Below are 24562 nucleotides of genomic sequence, written 5' to 3'. Positions count from 1 at the left end.
TTGAACGTTCCTCAACTTTCTTTTGTTGTTGAATTTTTGGGATTTGGTTTTGTTCACTAATAGCAACACTTGCAGATCTTGTTTTTTTCCCTCTAACCCGTCGACTGCTCATAAAAAAAATAATATTTTATCATTTTTCAGTTTTTTCTACTCAAAATTATTTTTATATTAATCTTTAATATGAAGGAAAAAATTTTTTTGTGTATTTTGTTTTAGAATTAAAGATGGAGATGGAAATATACCAAAGCTTTTAATAGCGTAAATTCACTTAAAATTAAATATACGAAACAACGTCTGACTAAAATTTATTAAATAAAATCGACTCATTCCAACAAATGAAAAGAATAAATATCACGAAAGTGTCAGAAAATAAAAGACTAATTTAATTAAAGAAATTACAATAATAAAAAGAAAACAATCAATAAAAGAAATGAGTAAGTCATGAATTATTTTCATTTTATTTTTTGCTTTTATTATAAAAAGAATAGATATTTATCTTAAAAAAAGAATTAAAGTAGTTCAAAATACCTTTTTATTAAAAAAGAAAGAGAATTATTATATTTATTGAAACAAAATAACATAATACAAAGATAAAAATTGTTATTTTAATTAGTATCATTTTTTTCAATGAAGTCATTAATTTCATTTTCTAAAGAAAGAATTAACTGCCTAAATTCCTCAAACATTTTTTGATGTAGTTTACAGTCGTCATTATTAATTTTTTTCTTTAAAGTATCAAGACTAGCTCCAATAATCTCACAAATTCTCTGTAAAATAGTAAATAATTCAGATACAGAAGGTACTTCACATCCAGTATAAAACCCACTACTTAAGAATGTCTCAGTAATTGCATATACACTTTCTTCTTTTTGTTTTGGTTGTAATAAATTTCCAACACAAGTTTGAATATTTTTTAATTTAGCAGAATCTTCTTTGCCAGCAAGTTTAAGGTCTTGATAAGAAGATAATGTACTTGTTAATTTATCTAATCTGTATGAAAGAATATCTGTAACGTTTTGAATTGGTGTTAATTTTGTAACTTCTTTATCTACAACTTGTTGTCTTTTTAATCCACATGGCATAGATAAAGATGTGGTTAATACATATCGTTCTTTTGATCTTTTTAGAATATCTGTCTTTGGCCCACTATCATCTTCAAAAACAAATAATTTTGTATTAGTTAATAATGTTTGTGGGTCTCTTATTGGTTCATTATCAATCATAGGGAAGACTGCTTTAACTTTAACATAATTAGTTACTGAATCATCAACATGTTCATTTTTATCAATAAATGGTATATCTTTAATACCTGCTCCTGCAATAAGACTTTTAAGTTCTTTATTAAAATCTTTTAATGGTTTTTGTGAACGATAAATATATCCAAATGGTGTTGATAATGATTTTAATGCTTCACCAACAAATTCAACATGGAAGAAATATCCACTATATATATCTACTGTATTATCTTTAACATCCATATTTTTATATAACTTTTGAATTGTAGCATGACATTCTGCTAATTTTCTATAATCTAATATTTGTTCATAATATGGTAATTCAAAATTACATAATGCTAACGCATAATTATATAAATGAGATGTGTCAAAATCTTTAACTCCTTGTTTTATATGAACAATCATACTTTCAAATGAACAATCATTATTCTCTTGTAATTCAACAACTTTATCTTCACTCAAAAAATCTTCACATATTTCTGTTAAAAATTGAATAGGAAGGTCATTAGATCTATTTGCAATATGACAATAAATATAATGAACCATATGTAATTCACACATTCCTGCTTCTACAAAATTTAAATTCTTTCGATTTTCTGCAGCCATTTTATTAAACCATGTTAAATGAAGTCTTGGATTATGTTCATAATCAATAGTACTTTCATAAAACTTTTGAATAAGAAATTCTGGATCATTTGATTTTTTAGATAACTCATCTAATTCAACAAGTTTATTAATCATTTTTCTCATTTCTTGATCCATATCATCAATACAATGTTCAAATATAATTTGTTTATGTTCATTAACATCTAAAAATGCTTCATATCTAAATCTATCATTCTCATTTAAGAAGTATTTTCTTTCTTCATCTTCAACTATTTTAATTTCTTTCTTTTTATTACTTTTTTCTTCTTTTTTTGGTTCTTCTTGTTTAGAATATTGAAGTACCATGTCATTAATATCTTTAAAGTTATTTGTAACTGTAACAGGAATGAGAGTATAATCACAATATGCATTAATTTCTGGTATTTCCATTTTTTCCATTTCATCAATATTTTTCTTTATACTTTTAAGGTTTTGTACTTTACTAAAGAAGTCCTTATCTTCTACTGTTAATTCTTTCTTTAAATCACTAAATTGAACAAGCAACCCAAAGTACTCTTGTCTTTTATTATTATTTCCTTCTTCAATTACTTTTCTTTCTTCAAAGAATTTTGCTAATTCATCAATATTATTAATTCCTTCTTGTATTAATGAATCACATTTTGACATAAATTCTGATCCAAATGGTTCCATATTTAAATAAGTTTCGGAAGTTTCACTTCCTTCACTATTATTTGAATCTGTAGATAGTCTTGATGCATTTATATTAAATTGTTCTCCTTCAGCTAATGCAATACTTTTTCTTGTTTGTCTTCTTCTATTATTAGCACGTTTCATATCAATAACAACAGCATTTACTAACGCTTTTAAGTTATCAAATTCTTCATGAACATTTTTTTGTATTTGAATCATTTCTTCTTTTTCTCCTAAACAATCATTAGCAATTTTACTTAACCAAACCATATATTCATTTGATTTAGTATCCTTTTCTTTCATTAATAATTCTACTGTTTTACTCCATTCATATAATTTAATTGCATTTACAGCAAATTCTCTTTCTTGACTATGCCATTGTTTTTTAAATGTCATTCTTCTTTCATTTGCTTCAATTTTTTTAATTAGAACGTTTACTTTTTCTACAATACTTGCACTCATAGGAAGGATTTGTTTCCAATATTCAAATCTTAAACACCATGGTCTTTGTTGTCTCATTAAATGTTCATTTTGTTTTTCAACAGTATCATCACTTACAGCAAATCTATCTTGTACTCTACTAAAGTCTTGTAATGTAGAATTAGTATAACTATCTCCTAATGGTTGATCATACAAATTCTTTGTAACAGAACTATGCATATCTTCTATTTCATTCATTACTTCTTTCCTTTTAAGTTCTAATTCTTTTTTCTTTTCTTCATACATATTATAACATTCAATTGATTCTTTTACTAATACTAATTTTTGTTCAAATAATTGTTCTACTAATTCAAGGATATCAGAAAATTGTTTATCTTCAATTGGGAAATATGGATTCTTTTGTCCTGTTGTCTCCATAACTTCTTTATATTTTTCTAATCGTTCTTCTGCTTCTTTTTTAATTTGATTCGCTTCATTTTCTCTCATAACTCTTAATGTTCTTAATTGTTCAATTGTTAAATTTTCACTCATCATTTCATTAGGAACATTATTATTTGGTTTTGTCATAACAACTTTTATTACCCAATTTAATGTTTCAAGACTTTGTTGCATATGTTTTCTAAAAATTTCTTCTAGTTCAATTGCCTCTTTTTGATCGTCTCGAGACCTTTTATCAATAAGACTTAAATGACCCATCATCACTTTAAATTGTTCAATTAAACTTGTACATCTATCACTAAGTAATTTAACAAAACAACACTCTTTAAATTTTTCTTCAATACGCATTTTAATCTTTTTAACATCAATTCCTCTTACTCTAAGATGTTCTGGGAAGAAGTCACAAATATTTAATTTTAAAGTAGTATATCCATTAATTAAATCAGCATTTAATAAGTCAAGAGGTTCAAGAATTTCTTGATGTAATTTAACAACATTATTTAAAAATGTTAAAAATTCATCTGTTGCTCCAGCAGCAACACCAAGTTCTAATTGTTGAATTCTAAAAAGATATTTTGTATCATAAATACCTTGTTCCTTATAAATTTTAATTAATTTCATAATAATTTCTCTTGAAGAATTAAAGTCTTTTTGTGGAAGACTTATTAATTGACTAATAGTACGTTCAAATTTATTTTTATTTTTCATTAAACTTTGTAATTGACTAAGTGCACAAACAATATGATTTGATATTTTTGATAAATCTTTGTCACAAACAAAATTAATTTTTGAAAATATGTATAGACTTTGTAATGCCATTTGACATACTTTATCATTCTCTGAACTACATAATTTAATTATATTCTTTAATAATTGGAATGAGAAGTCAACACGTTTAGTAAAAATATAGTTACAATATTTACTTAATATCTTTCTTACAAATGCAAATAATTGTTCTGCATATTTACTATTCATTGGACAATCAAATAAAACATTATTTATAATATTTTCAATATCACCTAATGCAGTTTTAGATTCATTATCACTTCCTTCTGTAGCACTTTCTTCTTGTTGAGTTCTTTCATACAATATTTCTAATGCATCTAAAGTAACCATAACACAATCATAAATTATATAATGATGAAGAAAATCATACTCATTTCTTTTTATTGAAATACTCATAATTTTTCTTCTTCTATCTACTTTATTTTTATTTTCTAATTCTTGTTCTTTAAGCATTTCTTCTGTAGGTGCTTGACTTGGTCTTCTTTTTTTAATATGAATAATTTGCATTGGTTCTTTAATTGTTATTTCTTTCGTTTCATTTTCTTTGGTAATATCATTAATAACTCTTTCTCTCATTTCTTCTACTTCTGGTTCAACGTCTTTAAATAATGGAAGTGGATATCTCGATAATAACATTAATGACCTTCTTATGATATTAACTATTATTTTAACTCTTGATGGAACTTCACCAGTTAACCATGACTTTAACGTTTTATCATCCATATTTTTTAATACAAAAAAGAAACAAATAGATATCATCTCTACATCCTCTATTCCATCATTTTCTCTACATCTTTTATTTTCCCAATCAAGAATAGAATCATTATCATCAATTAATCTTAATACAATTCCAAGTAACATATTTGATATAATTCCTTTTTTATTTTGTAATTTGGCATCAAGATCTAATCGTTGTAAAAATGCAACCAATGAATAAATTCCCATTTTAGATAATATTGTAGACTTTTGTGAAATAAGAAGGTACTGTCTAATCAATAAATAAACTGGAAAATATTTTTCTAATACAATATCTCCAAGCATTCCAATATCATTATCTTTCATTTCAATATCATCTGGTAATGCTAATAATTCAATATATGGAAATTTAGAAAATAAATTTAATGAGTCAAGTCTTAAAACTGTTAAAAACATTACTTCTTCACTTGTTTGTTCATATTTAACAAAATTATTTTTTACTTCAACATATGGTAATGAAAGTTGTTTTAAATGATATTCAAATACTCCCATAACTTCACTTCTTCCTAATATTCTAAATAATTTCATTAAAAATCTAACATAAGCCGCATTAGCTTCTGCAAGATTTTTATACATTTTATTAAATACTCTGTCATGAAGTACTTGTGAAAATGTAGGTGTAAACGCTTGAAGGAATAATTTTTTAAATGAATTATATGAAATTTTATTATTTTTAATTGTTTCTGGATCAAACCATTTCCCACGTTCATCTTTTAATGCATTTTGTTTATCTAAATATTTAATTAATGAATGAATAATAACTTCAAATAAAAACCAAATATGTGAAAATACTTTTGATATTGTTTGAGCTTGATCTGTTAAACTTAATTGACTTTTTAATAACATAACTAATGTATTTGGACATGAATCTTGACATGTACAGTGATATTGAAGATATTTAGATAAAACAGGATGTCTTACAACTTTTGGATTTGACATATTTTTACGATAATATTTTTGTTCAAAATTACTTACTTTATCAACAATAGTAAGTACTGGTTCAAGTAATATTTTATTTACATTTAATAATCCATTCATTATGACTGGAAAGAAATGAACACAATCAGTTGAAGGTATTTTTTCTGAAATATTTTTAATTTGTTGAACAAGTTGATCATCACTTTCATTTTCTGCATATTTAATAAGATAATGAATTAATTTGTATGTATCTTCTGATTGTGGATAAACACTACTTAATCCATTTAATTTAATTTTTAAAAAATATTTTGACGTTTCATAAAACTCTGTATGTTGAAGATAATTTTTTGATGGATTTTTTAATATTGGAAGTGTTACTTCTCCATTCAACGATTTTAAAATTGAAAATGATCCTGTTTTCTTTGTTTCATTAATAAATCCATCTTCAAAAAATGAATAATATGCATATAATGGTTTTGAACTATTTCCTGTTTCTTCAGCAGATACATCAGTAATAGTAAATAATAAATGATGTGTTTTCTTTAATGGAAAAGGTAATTCTACTTTTAATTCACTTAAAAATTGACCAATTTTTGTATGTGAAAAAGAGGTAATTCTATTTGAAGTCATTTCAACTTCTCCTTTTCTAATATTACTTTTTTGTGGATAAAATAATTTAAGATCTAATGATTCATCACCAATGTTACTATCATTATCTCTTAGACAAACTTTAATTACAATTCCTGATCTTTTTCTTTCTTTTCCAATTGATACTTCATTTGGATAAATAATTAATTTATTAGAATATCTATCATAAATATCACATAATTCTTCATTTTCAATTAAATCCTCCATAACTGGTACATCAATTACTTTTTCTTCTTTAATTTTTTGAATATTTTCTAATTCAGTTAATCTTTCATTTCCTAAATATAAATGACATTGAGCTTCTTTCCAATCTTCAAGTGTAGTAAATCTAATAGTTGCTAACCAACATCTTAAATCAATTTCTTTAGCTTTTTTATTTTTTACATCATCAATTAATTCAAATATTCTTTTTTCATTTTCAATATCTTCTCTATAAAATTTAATATTTAATAATTGTCCTTTTTTTTCTTTAAACATTTTATTAACTGGCATTAATCCAATAACTAAAAGTTGTTCTCTTTGAACATCAATTTTACTTGTTGCTATTTTTTCTTTATATTTTTTCCCCTTTTTATCTTCAAGTCCTTTTTCATACATATCTTTAATTGCTTCAATATCATTATCTGCACTTTTATAGTGTTTTACTAATACCCAAAGATCTCCATTTTCAATATCATATGGCCATAATCTAATAACTACTGGATTTATTTGATTTAATACATCAAATGTATCTGTTTTTCTATTTAATTCAACAAAATAATCAGCTGTTAATTTCCTTTTTGAATTTGCTTCTAAAAGACAAAATGATGAAACTATTTGTTCTCCATCTCCTCCTAATGTATATTCAAATACAAATGGTTTTCTATCATCATTCATTTTCATTGGAACTTCAACACTTTCTGAAACAATACTACCAGTAGAAAATACTGGATTATAAAAATCAAATAAATTGGGATTTTCTTTTCTTCTATTTGAACGTTCAATAATATCAACCATTTTAACATCTAATTGAATATTATCTTTGTCACTTTCTTTTTGATCAACTGACTCTTTTGATTCAATACCTTCTTCTATTTTTTCATTACCAAAAATTCTCATATAATTCTTACACTTCTCAGTTTTAGCAAAATCACTTAATCTACTTGGATTAATTGAAGAATATATCGTTTGTTTTTCTCTTATAACTATTCTTTCTCCATAGAATTGTTGTTCAATTAATTTTAAATATGAAATTGTTGATGCATCACCTGTAAGAGGGAAAGAGATTGTAATTCCATTATGTTCTCCATTAATCTTTTCTAAAGTAAAATCATTTTCATCAAAATAATTATATAATTTTGATATTGATGTATTAGCCTTAAATTGATCTGCATAAATGTCATATATATTTTTTTGTTTTGAATATTCCTAAATTAATTAATCCTCTTTTATTCTTTCTTTTATCTTTCTAATATTATTTAAACAAACTTTTAATCGTTCTGAAATACTTTTTAAATAAATAATAAAATCACAAAATTCTTTTTGATCTACTCTACAACTTTTATCAGTAAATCTTTCATTAAATAATTGTTTTATTTGAGCCTCTGTTAAATTATATCTCTGATTGGTACTTACTCCATCAGTAGATGATAAACACTGTTTTATTTGATATACATCTAATTCTCCTGTTCCTTCAGTGTCGTTTCTTTTAAATGAAACAATAGAATCTGCATATAAAACATCATTTTCTCCTTGTTTAGTTTTAGTTTTAGCATGTGAAACACAAATCTTAACTGGAGCAGGCGTTTTAATTTCGCCGAACACCAAGTCCAAGAAGTCTTTCTTGTCAGCTTGGTCCATTCCTGTCATTCAAATTATTTTAAAATTTTTTTAGTTTTTCTTTAATTTTTTTATTTTTCTTCTCTTAATTTCCTTCATTCTCAAAATACCTTCTTCATTATAATTTATTATTAAATTATTATTCAAATATTATTCTTTGTCTATTTATATTTTTTTTCTTTTTTTATAAGCCACTCTTCCTTTTTTGTTTCAAGGTATATTTTTAAGATTGTGATTATGAAAAGTTTATACAGAAGAACCTGCAGAAAATTTATTGATAAGGAAGTTGAAGAAAACAAATTAAATCATATAATTGATGCTGGAAGAAATGCTCCTACTGCATGTGATGAACAACCAATACGATTTTATGTTATTAAAAGTTTGACAATTCTTTCTTAATTTATATTTTCAAATTTAGTAATTGACTAATAAAACTAGACAAACAAGTTATTGCTAGAATCGCTGAAAATTGTCAAGAAACAATTTTTAACTTAAACCCAAAACTGTATGAAGAAAGAATGAAAACGTTAGGAGTTAAATCAATATTAACTTATGACTGCCCATGTGCTATTATTTTAACATGTGATAAATCTAATGATAATGCAAATACTCATTTTGATGTTGGTTTTATTGCACAAAATATGTTATTAGCAGCTAGTATTGAAGGACTTGCAGCAGTACCAATTGGAGTAATAACAGTAGTAGCAGATAAGTGGCTTGATGCTTTACATTTAGAAACGAAAATAAAGAAAGAAGAGGAATTACTTTTAATGATAGCTATAGGGTATGGTGATGAAGATTATTTGTCAACAATAGAACCAAAAGAATTAAAATCAAAAGTAGTTTATCATTAATCAAACAAAATTTTAATTTAATAAAAATTAGAACTAACAAATTAATTATCTTGTTCTTTTTCATCACTTTTTAAATAAGCTAAAGAAGGGTCACGTGATGCTAATAATTCACGAAGGTATTTAATTTCTTCTTCTAAGTCTTTAATTTCCATTTTCATTGAAGTCATTTTTAATAATAAATCGGATTTTTCTTTTTTAGTATTTGTTGATAAAGCTTCTAATTCATTAATTAATCTATTGTAAATTCTTGTTGTTTCCATTTCTGAAGAAAAATGAAGTTGAAGTAATACACCACTCTCTGAGGTAACAAATTGAACAACATTTCTCCATTCAACTTGCATTCTTGGTAATAAATCTTTAGCCTTTTCTTTATCAATCCATGGTAAATCAATTTCTATAGATTCAATATCAGAATTTTTAAATTGAAGAATACGTTCATCAATGCTTTGTCGTTTGTCAGAGGCAAATTCTTTTAAATATGCTTTCCAATTATCTTCAGATATTTCTTCTTCAGTTGGTTCAGCAAACCATGACAATACTACTGAAACAGTTTTTAATGACTCAGCTTCAACAGCACTTTTACTTTCAAGATTGGAGACTAAATAATTTCCAAGAAGACGAATAAAGAATAATCCTCTTAAAGCACTAATTTCAACATTTGGAGTTCTTGCATGAAGTTCAACTAAAGCACGAGACATAAAATAAAGGAATGTATTTGAGAAATTAAAAGTGATAAATAATTCTGTTAATTTGTAAATAATGTCTTTCATTTTATCTAATGACTTTTCAACCCCTGGATCCCCTGTATTTCCAATAACTAATTTAGACTTATTCTCTTCAATAATTACTAAGACAATTTCCATTGCTTTATTAAAGAAGGGTTTTAATTCATTTTCTAAAATTATTTTTAACACTCTTAAATATGTTGAATTTCTTTTAAAAATTGACTGTGGAGTACGGAAACACTCTTCAATTTCTCTTACAATCAAGTATTTAATAAATTGTTTTAAACAACCCTCTTGTAAATAATATCCAACAATCATAGAGGTATTATTGAATAATTCTTCTGGGGTAGACATTAACGAACAAAAATGCTTAATAACACCAGTAGGAATATCGTTGGTAAGGTTCAATAATAACTACTAATAAGTTTTGACTAAACTTGTTATACCCAAAAAAAAACAAACTGTTTCAAGTGGGTTAGATTCACAAGTGATAAAATCAGAAGAACGAGTACTTAAAGAAAATCTTGTTGGTTGAGAACTTGCCATGTCTTCGTTTTTTTATTTTTAAGTTCCATCAAGTTTACATTCATTTGATTGGTAGATAATATAAATAAGAAACTATTGTTTATACTCTTTCTCGACATATATAACAAAAAATTTAATTATTATTAAAAGAAATTTTGTGTTATTATTGTTTTTTACACACTTTTTACAAAAAAATAAAAACAAAGCTTTTAATCGAAAGAATATTAAAATATTCTGAAAATATAATGAATAAAAATGGTTTACAACAAACAGATAAAAGAAGAAAAAATCTTCAGAGATGTAAATTTAAAAATAAACAGAGTAAAGGAAAAGAACAAAATAAAATCGAAAAAAAATTTAATTTAATTTAATTTAAAAAAAATAAAAAATAAAAAAAATAAAAAAAATAGTAAACAAACAATACCAAAACTATATTCGAAGAAAGAAAAAAAACGAAAAAAGAATAAAAGAAGAGAAGTATTTATAAACCAACCAATTAATGAAGAAATAAAATGTTAGGGGTTTACTTATTGTAGTTATTTTTGTAAATTGGGTCAGCAAAAATAAAAAGACAATGGGACACAATAATATAAAAAGACAAAGGAGGTTAATCTTTAATTTCATATAACATGACCAATCTCTCTGTATTTATCCCTGTAAATCCATTACTTTATGAACAAGTTGATAGTCAAGTTATGTACCCATCAAATGACAAAATGGTAGTAAGAGAAAGTCCAATCAATGACAATTCAATTCCTTCAGGAAGAAGATATCGTCAAAGTGAATTGACACAGCAAATCTCCAATATTCGAAATGAAATATTTCGGATGTCTCAAATGGTAGCAAATAGTAGGTCCAATTCACCAAATTTGCAATTGTATAATTCTAAATTAAAGAACCTTGAGTCTATTCTTCACCAAAAACAAAAACATCTTTTACGCTTACAAAAAAATGTTATTGTTCAAAAATCAATAAGAAATAAAAAACGTTCTATTGTTACTCAAGACAATTAATATATATTTCTTCTACATCCTTTTTTTTTATAAAGTTCAACATTAATTATGTTTAATATTAATTAATTATTTGGTTGTTATTTTATCAATTTAAGGATTTTAATCAACAAAAACAATTTAAATTATGCTTTTAATTGAATTAAAATTTCATTAATATGATCAATAATATAATTATTTACCCTAGCACAATGTTGTTGTTTGACAATTAAACATTTTCTTTCAGCAAGCGTATGAATATCTCCATTTTTCTTTAATATAACATGATCCGGCATTTGGTCTAATCGTTGTTGAATAGTTATTATTTCTGTTTGAATATCAGCTACAAAACTAGCAAGTTCTTCACAAGTATTTGGTAAAGCAATTTCTTTTTCTGATTGAGAAATGTTATATGAATGAAAACAATCAGGTTGTACCAGTGATTCATTTTCTTTTATTTTTTTCTTTAATTGATCAATTAACATCATTACTCCATGAAACGTATTATCTTCTGGCCATTTTCCATTAACAAAATATTGATTATATAAGAAATATGATGCAGCTAATTTAAATGCTTCATATTCTTGAATAAGTTGAGAATAAGTCATATCTTTCCATTCATCAGAACGATGATATAATAGTCTGTCTTGTAAAACATAGTCATAAATTTCTTTTGATGTTTCAATTTGAGGTAATACATGAACAATTTTCTTTTGTCTCTCAGCATCATTCTTCCAAAATGTTTTAAATGGGACACAAAATACTTCATATAATTGTGGTGGTATTAATTTATCACAATATTCTATTAAAATTTCAATATACGTTTTAATAGAATTTAACTCAACCAACGTAGAATCAGAAGGGCGAGTAAGTACAGGAGCAAAACAAACTGCTAAATTTGTAGCATTCATTTTGTTTTTATTAGAAAATTTAGTAATATAATTAAGAAATATTAACATAAAACTTAATATATCAGCAGCTGCTGGGTCAAGAGTAGAAAATAGTCTTGAAGCAGATGGTGGGTTATTATTTAAATCTCTTAAATATTTGATATTTGTTTGTGGGATTAATGGTGTTGGTAATTCATAAAGAAACTTCTTTAAAATTGCAGTACATATTCCAAGGTCTTTATCAAATGCTTTAATTAAAATACTTTTTGATCCAAGACAACTTTTTTGATCTATTATCTTCTTTACTTTTTCAATTTCATGTGCTTGTGCAGATAACCTAAACAGTCCTTGTTGAGTGATATGTTCTGGTTCACAAATATACATCACACATAAATATACTAATGAAGGAATACGGTGATCACATTGTCCAGTTTTTCTTCGTTGAATATTAGAGAGTGGTGTACCAAAATATTTGTGCTGTCTAAAAAAACTGTTCATATATAATTTGATTATTAGATCGATCTTATCTATTTCTTTGTCTGTTATGTCTTTTTTTCCTTTAACCTCATTTTTTAATTTTTAAAACTATGTTTTTACTTTTTTTTTTCTTTTTTCTCTTTTCATTAGCATTTATTATGAAACATCAAATAACAAGTTTTTTTTATTTTCGTTTTGTGTCTTTCTTATGGAAAAATCAAAAAGGTTATATTTAGATTGACTGATACAAAACAAGAAAGAAACTAGTGTGTCATATTAGTTACTTCTTTTATAGTTTATTTATTATTTTTTTAATATACAAAAAAGTTGTGATGAGGACTAAAAATGTAGTATTGATTTCAGGAGATAATATAGAAGAAAAAAAGGCTAAACAAACCGAAATATGAAGATTCTTTTCTGTACGAATGTTTGAATAAAAACTTTTCATTAATCAACTAAAATCATAAACAGTTAATCATGCAACAACAAGTCTACCAAAATTCCATTTATGTTTTTCCAACAACAACAGAAGTACCATTACTCTATGAAAATCAATTACATCAGACATTATCTGAAGATGAAATTAGATATAATCAGTTAATACTCTTTCTGTTCCTTATTGGGTTTTGTAACCCATTAATATGGCTTATTAATTATATTATAAGTCGTGGTTCAAATACTGAACAATCAATTAAATTAGGTGAAATTTCTATTGGTCTGTTTATATTAACAGGGCTTCTAACAGCTTTACTTTGTCTTTCTTTATTATTTTTTATTTAACTGCTTTTAACATAATAATTTAGTATTTCGTTATTTATCACAAAAATATTTGTGTTTTTATATAAAAACTTAACCACTTAATCTTCTGTTATTCTAAAAATGAAATAAATGAAAGAAATTTCTATTAATGACGAAACAATTAAAATACCTGAGGTTATATTCTAGTATAAAACAGGCACTAAGTTCCTTTATGTTGAGGGTTGTTTTTGGTAGATGGAATGTTTTCGAAAATTTTTTAAAAGAAAGTGTATTTTTTATTGAATAATGAACTTCTAAAAATTTAAACCTAAAAATGAATCTCATTATTGTCAAATGAGTAGTATGACTGTCTTTGAACCTACTACTCCTTGGAAGTATGAAGTGATTTTTGGACCTTCAAATGATTTTCTTTATAAGAAGAATCCTTCTGTTAAAGTAAAAAATCCTTCACCACCAAATTCTAGTGGAAAGAAAACAAAAAAGTATTGGTCCTTTGAACAAAAGATGTTTGCTGTTGAAAAAGTCCGTTTAATTGGACTTACTAAAGCTGCTAGATTCCTTCAAGTGACTGAACCAGAAACTTATGGGGATTTATCTCCTTCAACGTTGCAATATTGGATCAAGCAAACTAAAAGATCTCAATGACACATTTTTCTAATATCATTTCAATGTGAATTAGAGGTATGTTGTTGTTGTTATTTTTATTGTTTATTATTTTGTTGTTTTCTTTTATCATCTTCTGTAGTTTTTTAAAACGCAGTCAATCTTTTCTTTTCTATTCTTCTTTTTTTAAATAACTTCTTTAAAAATGAGTCTAATCGATGATATTCCTTTTCCTATTTCGTTGTTAAGCGAAAATATTAATAATTTTTCTTTTTAATTAGAAATAACAAAAAAAATAAAAAAAAATAAAATAATAAGTAAAAACTACAAAAAAAAATCTTTTATTTCTTTGAATGGACGAAGATTATACAAAATTTACTAATCAATTTATTTTTCCATATCACTTTAGCGCAGAAGTAGAACAGTTAAGGTATCAATTAACTACAAATATCGGAGTTACTGTAAAAAATTATCGAAGTAAACAAAAAAAGATGAAAGAAGATAAAAATGCATTTAAAGAATTAATGACAGAACCAAATAATAGATGGGCATTAAATGTTAATTCTATTTCATCAGCAAATGAAGAAGAAAAAGGAGTGACATGGAGTGATTTATTTGATGCATTTATTAATTCAAAAGGATATTCTAAAAAAGAGAAATATGAAACATTAAACTGCTTCTTTTCTCCAACAACAAAACGATATAATCAAAGTGTTTTTCTTTTAAGAAACATTTCTTCAGATCAATCAACAAATCAAATAGATACTCACAATTTTTTATTTCAAAGTATTCTTCCAATAATTAATGAAATTAATCAAAAGGATTTAATGACACAAAATTGTAGAATTGCTGAATATGATTTAATTTCTAATATTTTTGGTAATTCAATGTATATTGATTTTGCATTAAATCAAAATGATGAAAATATTAATTGTCATATTAAAATACTTTTTGATGAAATGTTAAATCAAGTTATTGATGACTTTGATAAAGAGTCTAAATGTTCATTTTCAATTGCTTTATTTTCCATGGTTATTGGACTAACTCATTTCACATATATTTATGGCTTCATTATTCCTCTTTGTGAAAGAGTTAAAATTTATTTAAATTTTTTTGTTGAAAATAATGATGAAAGTAATAGTATTTTATTCTTAAATTTAGTGAATTATATTAATATATATTATAGTCATATTAATCCTTCTCTTTTCATTCTTTTAAATAATGATTTGGTTCAATCTATTATCACCCCAAATTATAGATTATTCTTTTCTTCTAAAACTGTTTTACTTGAATATTATAACATTCTTCTTTCTTTTAATTTACTTGAAGAAAAAATTGCAAAAGATGTATTAATTAAAGTATTTAATGGAATTGTATTAAACCAACTACAAGATACTCACATTACTATCAATCTTTTTAATGACCAACAACAAACTTTAAATAATAGTATGTTTAATGGTCCAAAAGAAGTATTGAATCTTACTGCTAAATTGTTTAGTAAAATGATTAACTATTCATTTAAAGAAGAAAAAAAAATTGGTGTAAAACAACCTGAAAATGGATTGTTTTTACTTGGAGAATTATTAAAATATTTTGGAGCTCAAACACATTCTTATCAATTGTTTAATTGTTGTTTTATAATGAATGAAGCAGTTAAAGGTTTAATTGAATATAACAAAGTTGATAGTGAAAGTATTGAACTTGTAAAACAACTCTTTATTTCTGTTCAAAATTGTACAAATAAGGAATTACGGTTTAGTTCTATTCAATGTGAATTATTATATTCTGCTTCATTATTATTAATATATAATAAAATGGAATTACAACCGTTATCTAATGAATTTTTTAAAGCAACTAATTCTAAATCATCATTTATTCTCCAAAAATTAGTTGCTTTTCATATACTTTTTGATAATAATTTATCATTACCTTGTGATCTATCTTTTTCTACTTCTTTAATTCCTTTAATTTATCAAGGAAGAATTAAAGAACAAAAACAACTTAATTGGATTGTTGAACATTTTGATGAAATTGTTTTACTGCCATTTTCATTTAACATTATTCAATGGTTATTTTTTGGGATACCTTTTACTAAAGATACAATCATTTCATTTTTTAATCCATCTTTTGATAAAGATGAATTTATTGATTTATTTGAACATCAGTTTTTCTATGACTTTGATACTACTACTATTCCACCAATCATAAAAAAAGAAATAGTCCCTGATATTAGTACTGTTGTTGTTATATCACAAACTCTTCGTTTAACTTTATTTAATGAATTTCTTATTTGTATCAAAAAACAAAAAATTCCAACAACAATTAATGAATGTAAATTATCAATATGCTATTATCAATTATTAAAACAACTGGTATATTCATTAAGAGATAAACCATCAGAAGAACACAAACTATTTATTAATAAAATTTCTTCATTATGGAATATTTGTCCTGACATTTATTATCAAAATGATTGTCAAAATATTCTTACTCAAGGCATAGGAAGTGAATATGCTGTTGAATATATAACTTCTCAAATTAAAGAGGGAAAAGAAGTGCCACTACAATTACTCAAAGTAATTGAACAATTACTAAGAAATTCAATAACACACTGCTTCTTTCATGATAAAATTATTTCAAAATTAGATTCTGCTCTACTTGAATCAACAACAGTATTTCCAAAGAAATGTTACAAAGAAATTGTTGATTCATTAAAGAATTATAATTCTGAAGTTTCATTGTCACTACTTAATATTATAAAAGAATTAAATCAATGTAATTATTCTTTTCCAATGAATTTTATTTGTAAAGTATTATTGCATATTAATAGAAACATTAAAACAGTTGAAAAATTTGTTGAAGTTCTTAATTCACATCCTTTGATGGAAGATTATTTACAAGCACTATATAATGACTGGACATTCTTTTTTAACGAGTCTTCATTAGATAGTCTTTTTTCTTGTTTTAAATATACTCAAAATGAAGAAGTTAAAAATCAAATTGAACAAGAATTATCAGACAATTGTTTACCACTCATTAATAGTAGAAAACTCTTTATGAATAGTTCAAATGAACAACTTATCCTTTACAACCTTCATTTTGATAGTATTAAAGCTGAAACTAATCCAAAAGATCTTAGAGTTAATTTAAACAAATTAGTTGATGAGTTATTAAATCAAAATGAATCTAGTGACTGTGCACTAAAAACAATATCATCGTTCCTTTTTTATTATAAATGTTCTCAATGTACAAATGAACAAAAGAGTATAGACTGTTTAATGAAAGCATTTGAATTATTAATAGATAAAGACCTTAGGATTTATAATTTTTTAATTCAAGACACATTAATAGATTTCTCACCTTCAGCAAAATTCTTCAAAAAATGGTTTGAAAAATATTCAATGTTATCAAATTTTCCATTTGTTTATATGGTTGATGTATTTGCTGATTTCTTAAAAAAATATAAGAAGTCAATAATTCCCTTGATAATACAAAATTCAAAAGCTGCTAATCAATTATTACCATTAATGAATTACTCATCAATTAAACAATTAATTAGTCGTGATATTGAAATAGTTATAGACCAATATTTAAATAAAGAAGATATTGATATTATTGATAAAAAAGTATTACAAAATTATATTAATAATCATTATGGTAAAATAATGAGACTCTATATTGGATCAAATTGTTTTGATTCTTTAATAGAACAGAGACCAAAACAATTATCTCCATTATCATTAATACATCTTATTTTTTCAACTAAAATTAATTCTAATTATAAAGAAATTGTTCAATTTTTTTATAAATATTGTAATGACGTGATTAATTATTCTAAATCAACTAATCCTATTAAACCTGATTTAATGATTACTATTTCCTTGTTTGTTGGTAATTTATTGAAATTACAAGAATTTATTAAGGATGAAACAATATTTGGTTTAGTCATTCAATTTATTAATTCAAAAAGAAATCATCTTCAACCACTTTTCGTTAAACTTATTTTTTCTTCATTAATTAATTATGTTCAACCATCTTCAAGAATATTTACTGAACAATTAAATGGATGTTTAATTAGTGTATTTCAAAATGAAATTGAAAAAGAATTAGTTGATATTCAAGAAGAAAATTATGAGAATGCTATCCCTTATCCTGTGTTTATTCGTTCTTTAATAACTAATAATCCATATGTATTTATTAAATCAGCATTATTATTATCACAAGAATATAGAGAATTATGTAATTCTGAAATGAAAACAAATTTATTATATGTTCTTCATGAAATTAATGATTCAGAATCTTTATTTAATACATCATTTAAAAGAATGTGGGATTTTAAAATACTTACTACATTTAATGAAACAATAGAACTAATTTTATATAAAAGAGCTACATATCTTTTACTTACATTACAACCAAGCATTGAAATAATTCAATTTATATACTTATTAAAAACACAAACACAATATTATCAACAAATATCAAATAAATTTAATGGAGTTATAGATGCTATAATTCAAAGCAATTCATTTGACGTAATAAAATTTGATTCTTTACATCCACAAGATATAATTAATGATTTAAGTATACAACTTATTGATTTAATGTATGATAGAAATGAAAAAATTAAAAATACCATTAAACAAATATGTTGTAAAGATAATTTCTCTTCTAAACTTGTTATTAATGCATGTATTTATGAAATTACAAAAAATCCGACTGACCAATTAGTTGATTTTATTTTAACTCAAATGTCACATGAAGAAAAAAGAAAGGTATTATTACCATTTATTTCAAGATATTATACGTTAACATCAAAATTATATCAATTATTTGATCTTTCTCAATTAATTCAAGATTCATTACGTTGGAACTATTCATTTAGTGGAATTAAATTCTCAGAAAATTTAAGGTTTATAACGTCTTATAATGGTAAATATAAAATATATGTAGAACGTCCACAAGAAATAACTAATTTAAATTTAATAGAACAACCATTAGAAAGTATTAATGATTTCAAATCTATTAAACAAATTATTGGTAGAAAAATTGATGTTAATTTAGAAGATGGATTTGGAAGACTCTTACTTGCAGAAGCAGAAAGAAAGGGTATTGAAACTGAATTAAGAAATAATGGACTATATCATTGTGCAGAAGTATTAACTAATTTTAATTCACAAACAGAAGTAACTGATTTAGACTATTCTATTGCATGGAGAACAATGAGTGATTGGGGAAGTATTGTTAGTTATAATACTTCTTTAAATGAAAATAAAGACTTTAATCTTTGGAAAGCTCTTAAATTTAATGAAAAAGATGCATTAAATTTATTTTCCAAAAAAGCATTTGATTCACTAAAACATGGACTTATTGAAGAAGATTCTAAAGAACAACTAAGTTCTTCAATTGTTGATTGTTTAATTGTTGATATTGTTAAAAGAAGAAATTGTGATAAAGTAAAAGAAGAAAGTGTTGATTGGATCAAAGAATGTGGTGTTGATTATCAATTAATAAAAAAATTATTTGAAGTAAGTAAAGTTTGTAATATTCCTGATAAATCATTAACACAAAGCAAATATGCAAGAAAATGGGGTTATTCAAATGAAGCATATCTTGCTCTATTATGTTCTACTTATGAAAAAGATGAAAAATGGTGGAGAGAATATGCAAAAATTAAATATCAACAAGAATATCATGATACAGCATTACTTGCATTAAAAAATTCAAATGAACCACAAACTGTATTATTAAGTATTAAATTTAAATCACAAATTCATTTTGATAAACGAGAAGAAATGACTGAACTAATTCAACGAATTGAAGCAGTTATTAAAGAAAGTGGTAATAACAATAATGTTAAAAAAGAAACATTATCAAAAATTCATTTTAGAGTTGCTCAATATTATGACCTTCAAGCACAAGAAATAGAAGAATATAATAAAAGTAATATTGTACATGACCGAGAACAATTAATTGAACTTAAAAAATCACAATTAAAAAAAGTAGAGTCAGAAGAAATAAAATTTGTTGATCAAAAATCAAAAAATAATTTTAAAGCAAAATTAATCAACGAAGTTAATATATTTAAAAATGAAAAGTTATCAAGAGAAGAAAATATTAAATTATTTCATCAAAACGCTATTCTTAATTATTGTCAAACACTCAAATTATCTAATAATTATGATTTATATTCAGTATTAAGAATATTATCAATATGGTTTAATTGTAAAAGTGATAATAATATTAATACTACAATATCAAATTATTTCTTAAGAAATACTGACACTATTGATTTATCTAAATTACTTTCTGTTTCATACCAATTGATTGCAAAAATGAATAACTCTGTTCCTGAAATATCAAAAATTTTAAATAAAATCATTTATCAAATTGCTTTAAAATATCCACAACAAACACTTTGGCATATTCTTATGTTATATAACTCTAACTGCCATCCACAAAAACCAAAACAACCTCCCTTATGTGCAAAAAATCTTCTTGATGAACTTTCTTCTAAAGAAAGTATTTCATCAATACTAAATCAAATGCATGAACTATCACATTTATTAATTCACTTCGCTTATTTACAAAGTGACTCTAGTTCAGGAAAAGTTCCTTTTGCAAAAAAATCATATCCATTAGTATCTATTCCAATATGCTCTTCTATGACAGGAGATAATTGTCCAAGTATTGCTGGAATATCAAATGTTTATTCTTTAGTTGGAGGAATTAGAGCTCCAAAGAAAATGGAATTTTTAGGAAGTGATAATAAAAAGTATTCATTCCTTCTAAAAAGTGAAGATGACCTTCGACAAGACGCTGTAATGCAACAACTTTTTGATTTATGTAATCGTTTATTTAAACAACATCAACAAACAAAACAATTAAGGATTAGAACATATAAAGTGGTTCCATTAACTAAAGAAAGTGGAATGTTAGAATTTGTTACAGGAACAAAACCTTTGTTTAATGAATTATCTAAAATACATGACTTAATTCATCCTGAAGAACCAACATTTTCAAGTACAATGTCAGCATTAGACAAAGCACATAAAAATTTTAGAAATAATAATTGTTTAGATAATTATTTTGATGTATTTAATAAATGTGTTAAATCTTATACGCCATCATTTCATAATCTTTTTGACCAATTGTATGGTAAAGATCCAAAACATTTATATGATATGAAATTAAATTATATAAACAGTACAGCTGTATCATCAATAATTGGCTATGTCTTTGGCATTGGAGATCGACATAACAATAATATTATGTTTGATGAGGCTACAGCAGAAGTTATTCATATTGACTTTGGAATTGTCTTTGAATTTGGAAAAAAACTTCCTATTCCCGAAATTGTACCTTTTAGATTAACAAGAGAAATTCTTGATCCTATGGGTGTGTTAAAATATGATGGTCCATTTAAAAGGTGTTGTGAAAATGTGTTACGAATTCTAAGAGATAACAAAGACTTTGTATTAGCAATTCTTCAAGCTGTACTATCTGCTCCACCTAAAAAATGGACTGACGAAGCTTTTGAAAAATACTTAAAACAAGTTAAAGTCAAAGATGAAAAACAAAACCAAAATAAAGAAGACAAAAAATTAAATGAAATGAAGTCATGTCAAAGTATTATGTTCAATACTAAAGAAAAACTTATGGGAATTGAAGGTGGACAAAATTATAGTGTAGAAGGACAAGTAAATGAGATTATAAGTCAAGCAGCTGATATTGATAATATTAAAAAAATGTATTGTGGGTGGTGTCCATGGTGTTAAATTAAATGTTATAAGATAAAATCTTCTTAACAAGATTGAATCTAATCAAATGAGAAAAAAATAAAACAATAATAAGAATAACCTTTATTATCATTTCTTTTAATTTTTCTAGATTTAACAAGACATTTATTTATTTTTCTTGAACTCTTGTTTATTTTTGTTCTATCAACTTTCTTTATTCAAAATAAGCAATAAGAATTGTAGTATTTAAAGTTTATCTTTGACTGAGTATTATTTTAATTATAATGTCAATAACAATTAAAAATCTAAAACTAACTTCTATAAAGAAATAATATCATAAACATTAAATAAGTTAAAATAATTTTAAATAATTTTACACAATTTAGTCATAAAGAAAAAAAAAATAATGAATGAGAAACTATAATGTTTCAATAACTTCATTTATTCAATGAAAAATGAGTTAAAAAAAAAACAAATTTAATAATAACATAATAATAACTTTTTAATAAAATAAAAGAAAATTTTTAATATTTCATTTCATTAACCTTTCATAGAAAATTGAAATAAAAATTAATTTAAAAATAATATTTAACATAAGCAAATGCAAGATGCTTTGAATTTAATGTTCAGTGATCGTTCATTAAATCAAGAAATAAAAAACAAAAGACTTACGGCTGAGTTCTTTGTTAGCGATTCAACAAAAAAAATTATTGAACAAAACAAAGTATCTCAATATCCTGGTGCAAACAAAATGCTTACTTTTATTGAAGCGTCTCAAATTAAAAATAATGAACGTAATAAAAGAAAATTACCTTCCATTCTTTCAAAAAAATTTATTAAAGAAGAAGCACAAAAATTACAACAAAAACTTCAAACAACAACAGAACCTCTTAAACCTAATGGTGAATCATTATATTCAGTTGGACAATATGTTAATATTCTTGTGGATGGAGTTGTAAGGAAAGGAAAAGTAATAGTAGTTTATCCACGAAAATTAAAATATTTAATTTTATTACAACATTCAGTATGGAATAATCAACAATCAAAATATATGTTAGTTCCATATACTCATATTCAATCAAATGAATTTAATGATCATAAGTTATTGTCATTACTTAATGATTTGCCTTATTTCAGTAATAATCTATCACTACTTCATATAAAAAAAGAAGTAAATTATCAACCCACTTTTATTCATCATCAATCTCTTGTGGTTTGTCCTTCTTTTTCTAATATCAAAAGAAAAATTATAACAAAACCATCCAAAATCAAACCTTCTAAACCAAAAACAATTACTATTCACCCACAATCTCAAAACTTAGCACGTAACATGACAAATATTATTACTACAATTATAAAAACTTTACTTAATAATCAACTCATAGACACCTCTTTAAAAAAGAAACTCATAAATACTCTTCCTTTAGAATATCAAACAAATCAACAAATCCTTCAGTTATTTAATTATGTGATGAAATATAATTGATTTGTATGTATAACTTTCATTTATAAATTTAAATGAAAACTAAAAATATTCTTTATTTCTTTAAAAATTTGCTTAACAATTGTTGTTCTTCATATTTTATTGAGTCATCCATCCTTCTTCATCAACAACAGGTTTAGATGATTGCTTTGAAGTCTTTTTCCCTTGTTTTATATGTTGAGTACTTTTCTTTGTATTTTGATGTTGACCATCTTTTGGTCCAAATGTTCTCTTTCCTCTATCATCGTTTCTTCTTTCTCCGAAATCTCTATGTGGTTTCTCTGTATTTTCATGCCTTCTTTCATATGTTTTTTTAGGAATAGGTACATCACTATCTTTTCTTCTCCATGAATCAGCTGTATCAGCTTCACTTGGTCCAGCTGGTTGTCTAGGTTCTCTTGTACCATATTCTCTTTGGTTTCTTTCAGTAGCATCACCTCCTTTTCTAGGAACAAATGCTTCTCCATCTTTTCTTCTCCATGAATCGGCTGTGTCAGCTTCACTGGGTTGAGGCTCACGATCTTCTTCTCTATCTTTTTTAGGTGGGCGTCTCTTAAAGTCATGTCCATGTCTGACAGTCCACAATCCGTCGTCTTCTTTTTTTTCACCTTCAGCACGTGGTTGTCTTTGTGGTCTTTCCTGATGATTAGCAAAATTAGGGACATAAATATCTGAAGACTCTTTTGGTTTAACACCTTTTTTTTCTTCGACATAAGTAGTTAAAAGGTCATCTACATTATTAATTTCTTCTTCACCAATAATTAATTTTGTCACCTTCTTATTCTTACGTCCACCTTTCTTACTCATTTTATGATTTAATAAATAAGTTGAAAACCCTCTTTTCTAAAATTATCAATTTCTTCATATTTTGCTGTTTTATTTTTTTTGAAAAAAAAGGGTTTAAAAGTTTTCCAATTAAATACATTCATTCATCAATTTATTCAGTTTTATTTTATGGAACATTTTCCTATAAATTTCATTTAAAATACTTAAAAACACAAAAGAAAAGAATAATAAAAATTATAATAAAATATAATTTGAAATATAAGAAAACAAAATAGGGTATTCATCTTATAATTCTTTGAAGACAGTGTACAAATGTCTACTAACAACAAAGTCACTGTAATCGATTGCCACGGACACGTTCTTGGACGTGTTGCATCAGTTGTTGCTAAACACCTT

General features: G+C 24.8%; 9 protein-coding genes across 9 annotated transcripts; 5 read left to right on the top strand and 4 right to left on the bottom strand.

Annotated features, from left to right (window-relative positions):
* Positions 1–605: 605 nt before the first annotated feature.
* Positions 606–8366, bottom strand: ENU1_050760 (hypothetical protein; the record flags this gene model as incomplete). Its single annotated transcript, XM_008857855.1, has 2 exons — positions 606–7925; positions 7986–8366. The coding sequence occupies 2 exons, from the start codon at positions 8364–8366 to the stop codon at positions 606–608; spliced, it is 7701 nt and encodes a 2566-aa protein (XP_008856077.1).
* A 207-nt stretch (positions 8367–8573) lies between these two features.
* Positions 8574–9190, top strand: ENU1_050750 (nitroreductase family protein; the record flags this gene model as incomplete). The annotated part of the gene is made up of 2 exons (XM_008857854.1): positions 8574–8715; positions 8775–9190. 2 exons carry the CDS (start codon positions 8574–8576, stop codon positions 9188–9190), a joined length of 558 nt encoding a protein of 185 aa, XP_008856076.1.
* Positions 9191–9231: 41 nt separating this feature from the next.
* ENU1_050740 (GTPase-activator protein for Ras family GTPase) lies at positions 9232–10269 on the bottom strand (the record flags this gene model as incomplete). The annotated part of the gene is made up of 1 exon (XM_008857853.1): positions 9232–10269. The coding sequence occupies one exon, from the start codon at positions 10267–10269 to the stop codon at positions 9232–9234; it is 1038 nt and encodes a 345-aa protein (XP_008856075.1).
* Positions 10270–11069: 800 nt separating this feature from the next.
* Positions 11070–11453, top strand: ENU1_050730 (hypothetical protein; the record flags this gene model as incomplete). The annotated part of the gene is made up of 1 exon (XM_008857852.1): positions 11070–11453. One exon carries the CDS (start codon positions 11070–11072, stop codon positions 11451–11453), a length of 384 nt encoding a protein of 127 aa, XP_008856074.1.
* A 122-nt stretch (positions 11454–11575) lies between these two features.
* On the bottom strand, positions 11576–12817 carry ENU1_050720 (RhoGAP domain containing protein; the record flags this gene model as incomplete). Its single annotated transcript, XM_008857851.1, has 1 exon — positions 11576–12817. The coding sequence occupies one exon, from the start codon at positions 12815–12817 to the stop codon at positions 11576–11578; it is 1242 nt and encodes a 413-aa protein (XP_008856073.1).
* A 1071-nt stretch (positions 12818–13888) lies between these two features.
* On the top strand, positions 13889–14200 carry ENU1_050710 (hypothetical protein; the record flags this gene model as incomplete). The annotated part of the gene is made up of 1 exon (XM_008857850.1): positions 13889–14200. The coding sequence occupies one exon, from the start codon at positions 13889–13891 to the stop codon at positions 14198–14200; it is 312 nt and encodes a 103-aa protein (XP_008856072.1).
* A 311-nt stretch (positions 14201–14511) lies between these two features.
* ENU1_050700 (FATC domain containing protein) lies at positions 14512–21936 on the top strand (the record flags this gene model as incomplete). Its single annotated transcript, XM_008857849.1, has 2 exons — positions 14512–14869; positions 14921–21936. The coding sequence occupies 2 exons, from the start codon at positions 14512–14514 to the stop codon at positions 21934–21936; spliced, it is 7374 nt and encodes a 2457-aa protein (XP_008856071.1).
* Positions 21937–22498: 562 nt separating this feature from the next.
* On the top strand, positions 22499–23383 carry ENU1_050690 (hypothetical protein; the record flags this gene model as incomplete). Its single annotated transcript, XM_008857848.1, has 1 exon — positions 22499–23383. One exon carries the CDS (start codon positions 22499–22501, stop codon positions 23381–23383), a length of 885 nt encoding a protein of 294 aa, XP_008856070.1.
* A 96-nt stretch (positions 23384–23479) lies between these two features.
* Positions 23480–24187, bottom strand: ENU1_050680 (hypothetical protein; the record flags this gene model as incomplete). The annotated part of the gene is made up of 1 exon (XM_008857847.1): positions 23480–24187. One exon carries the CDS (start codon positions 24185–24187, stop codon positions 23480–23482), a length of 708 nt encoding a protein of 235 aa, XP_008856069.1.
* Positions 24188–24562: the final 375 nt, after the last annotated feature.

This window comes from Entamoeba nuttalli (genome assembly GCF_000257125.1).
Source record: "Entamoeba nuttalli P19 unplaced genomic scaffold asmbl_2993, whole genome shotgun sequence".
Taxonomy (NCBI): domain Eukaryota; phylum Evosea; order Mastigamoebida; family Endamoebidae; genus Entamoeba; species Entamoeba nuttalli.
Note: the sequence above shows the minus strand (reverse complement) of the source record. Positions and strands in the feature narration are given on the sequence as shown.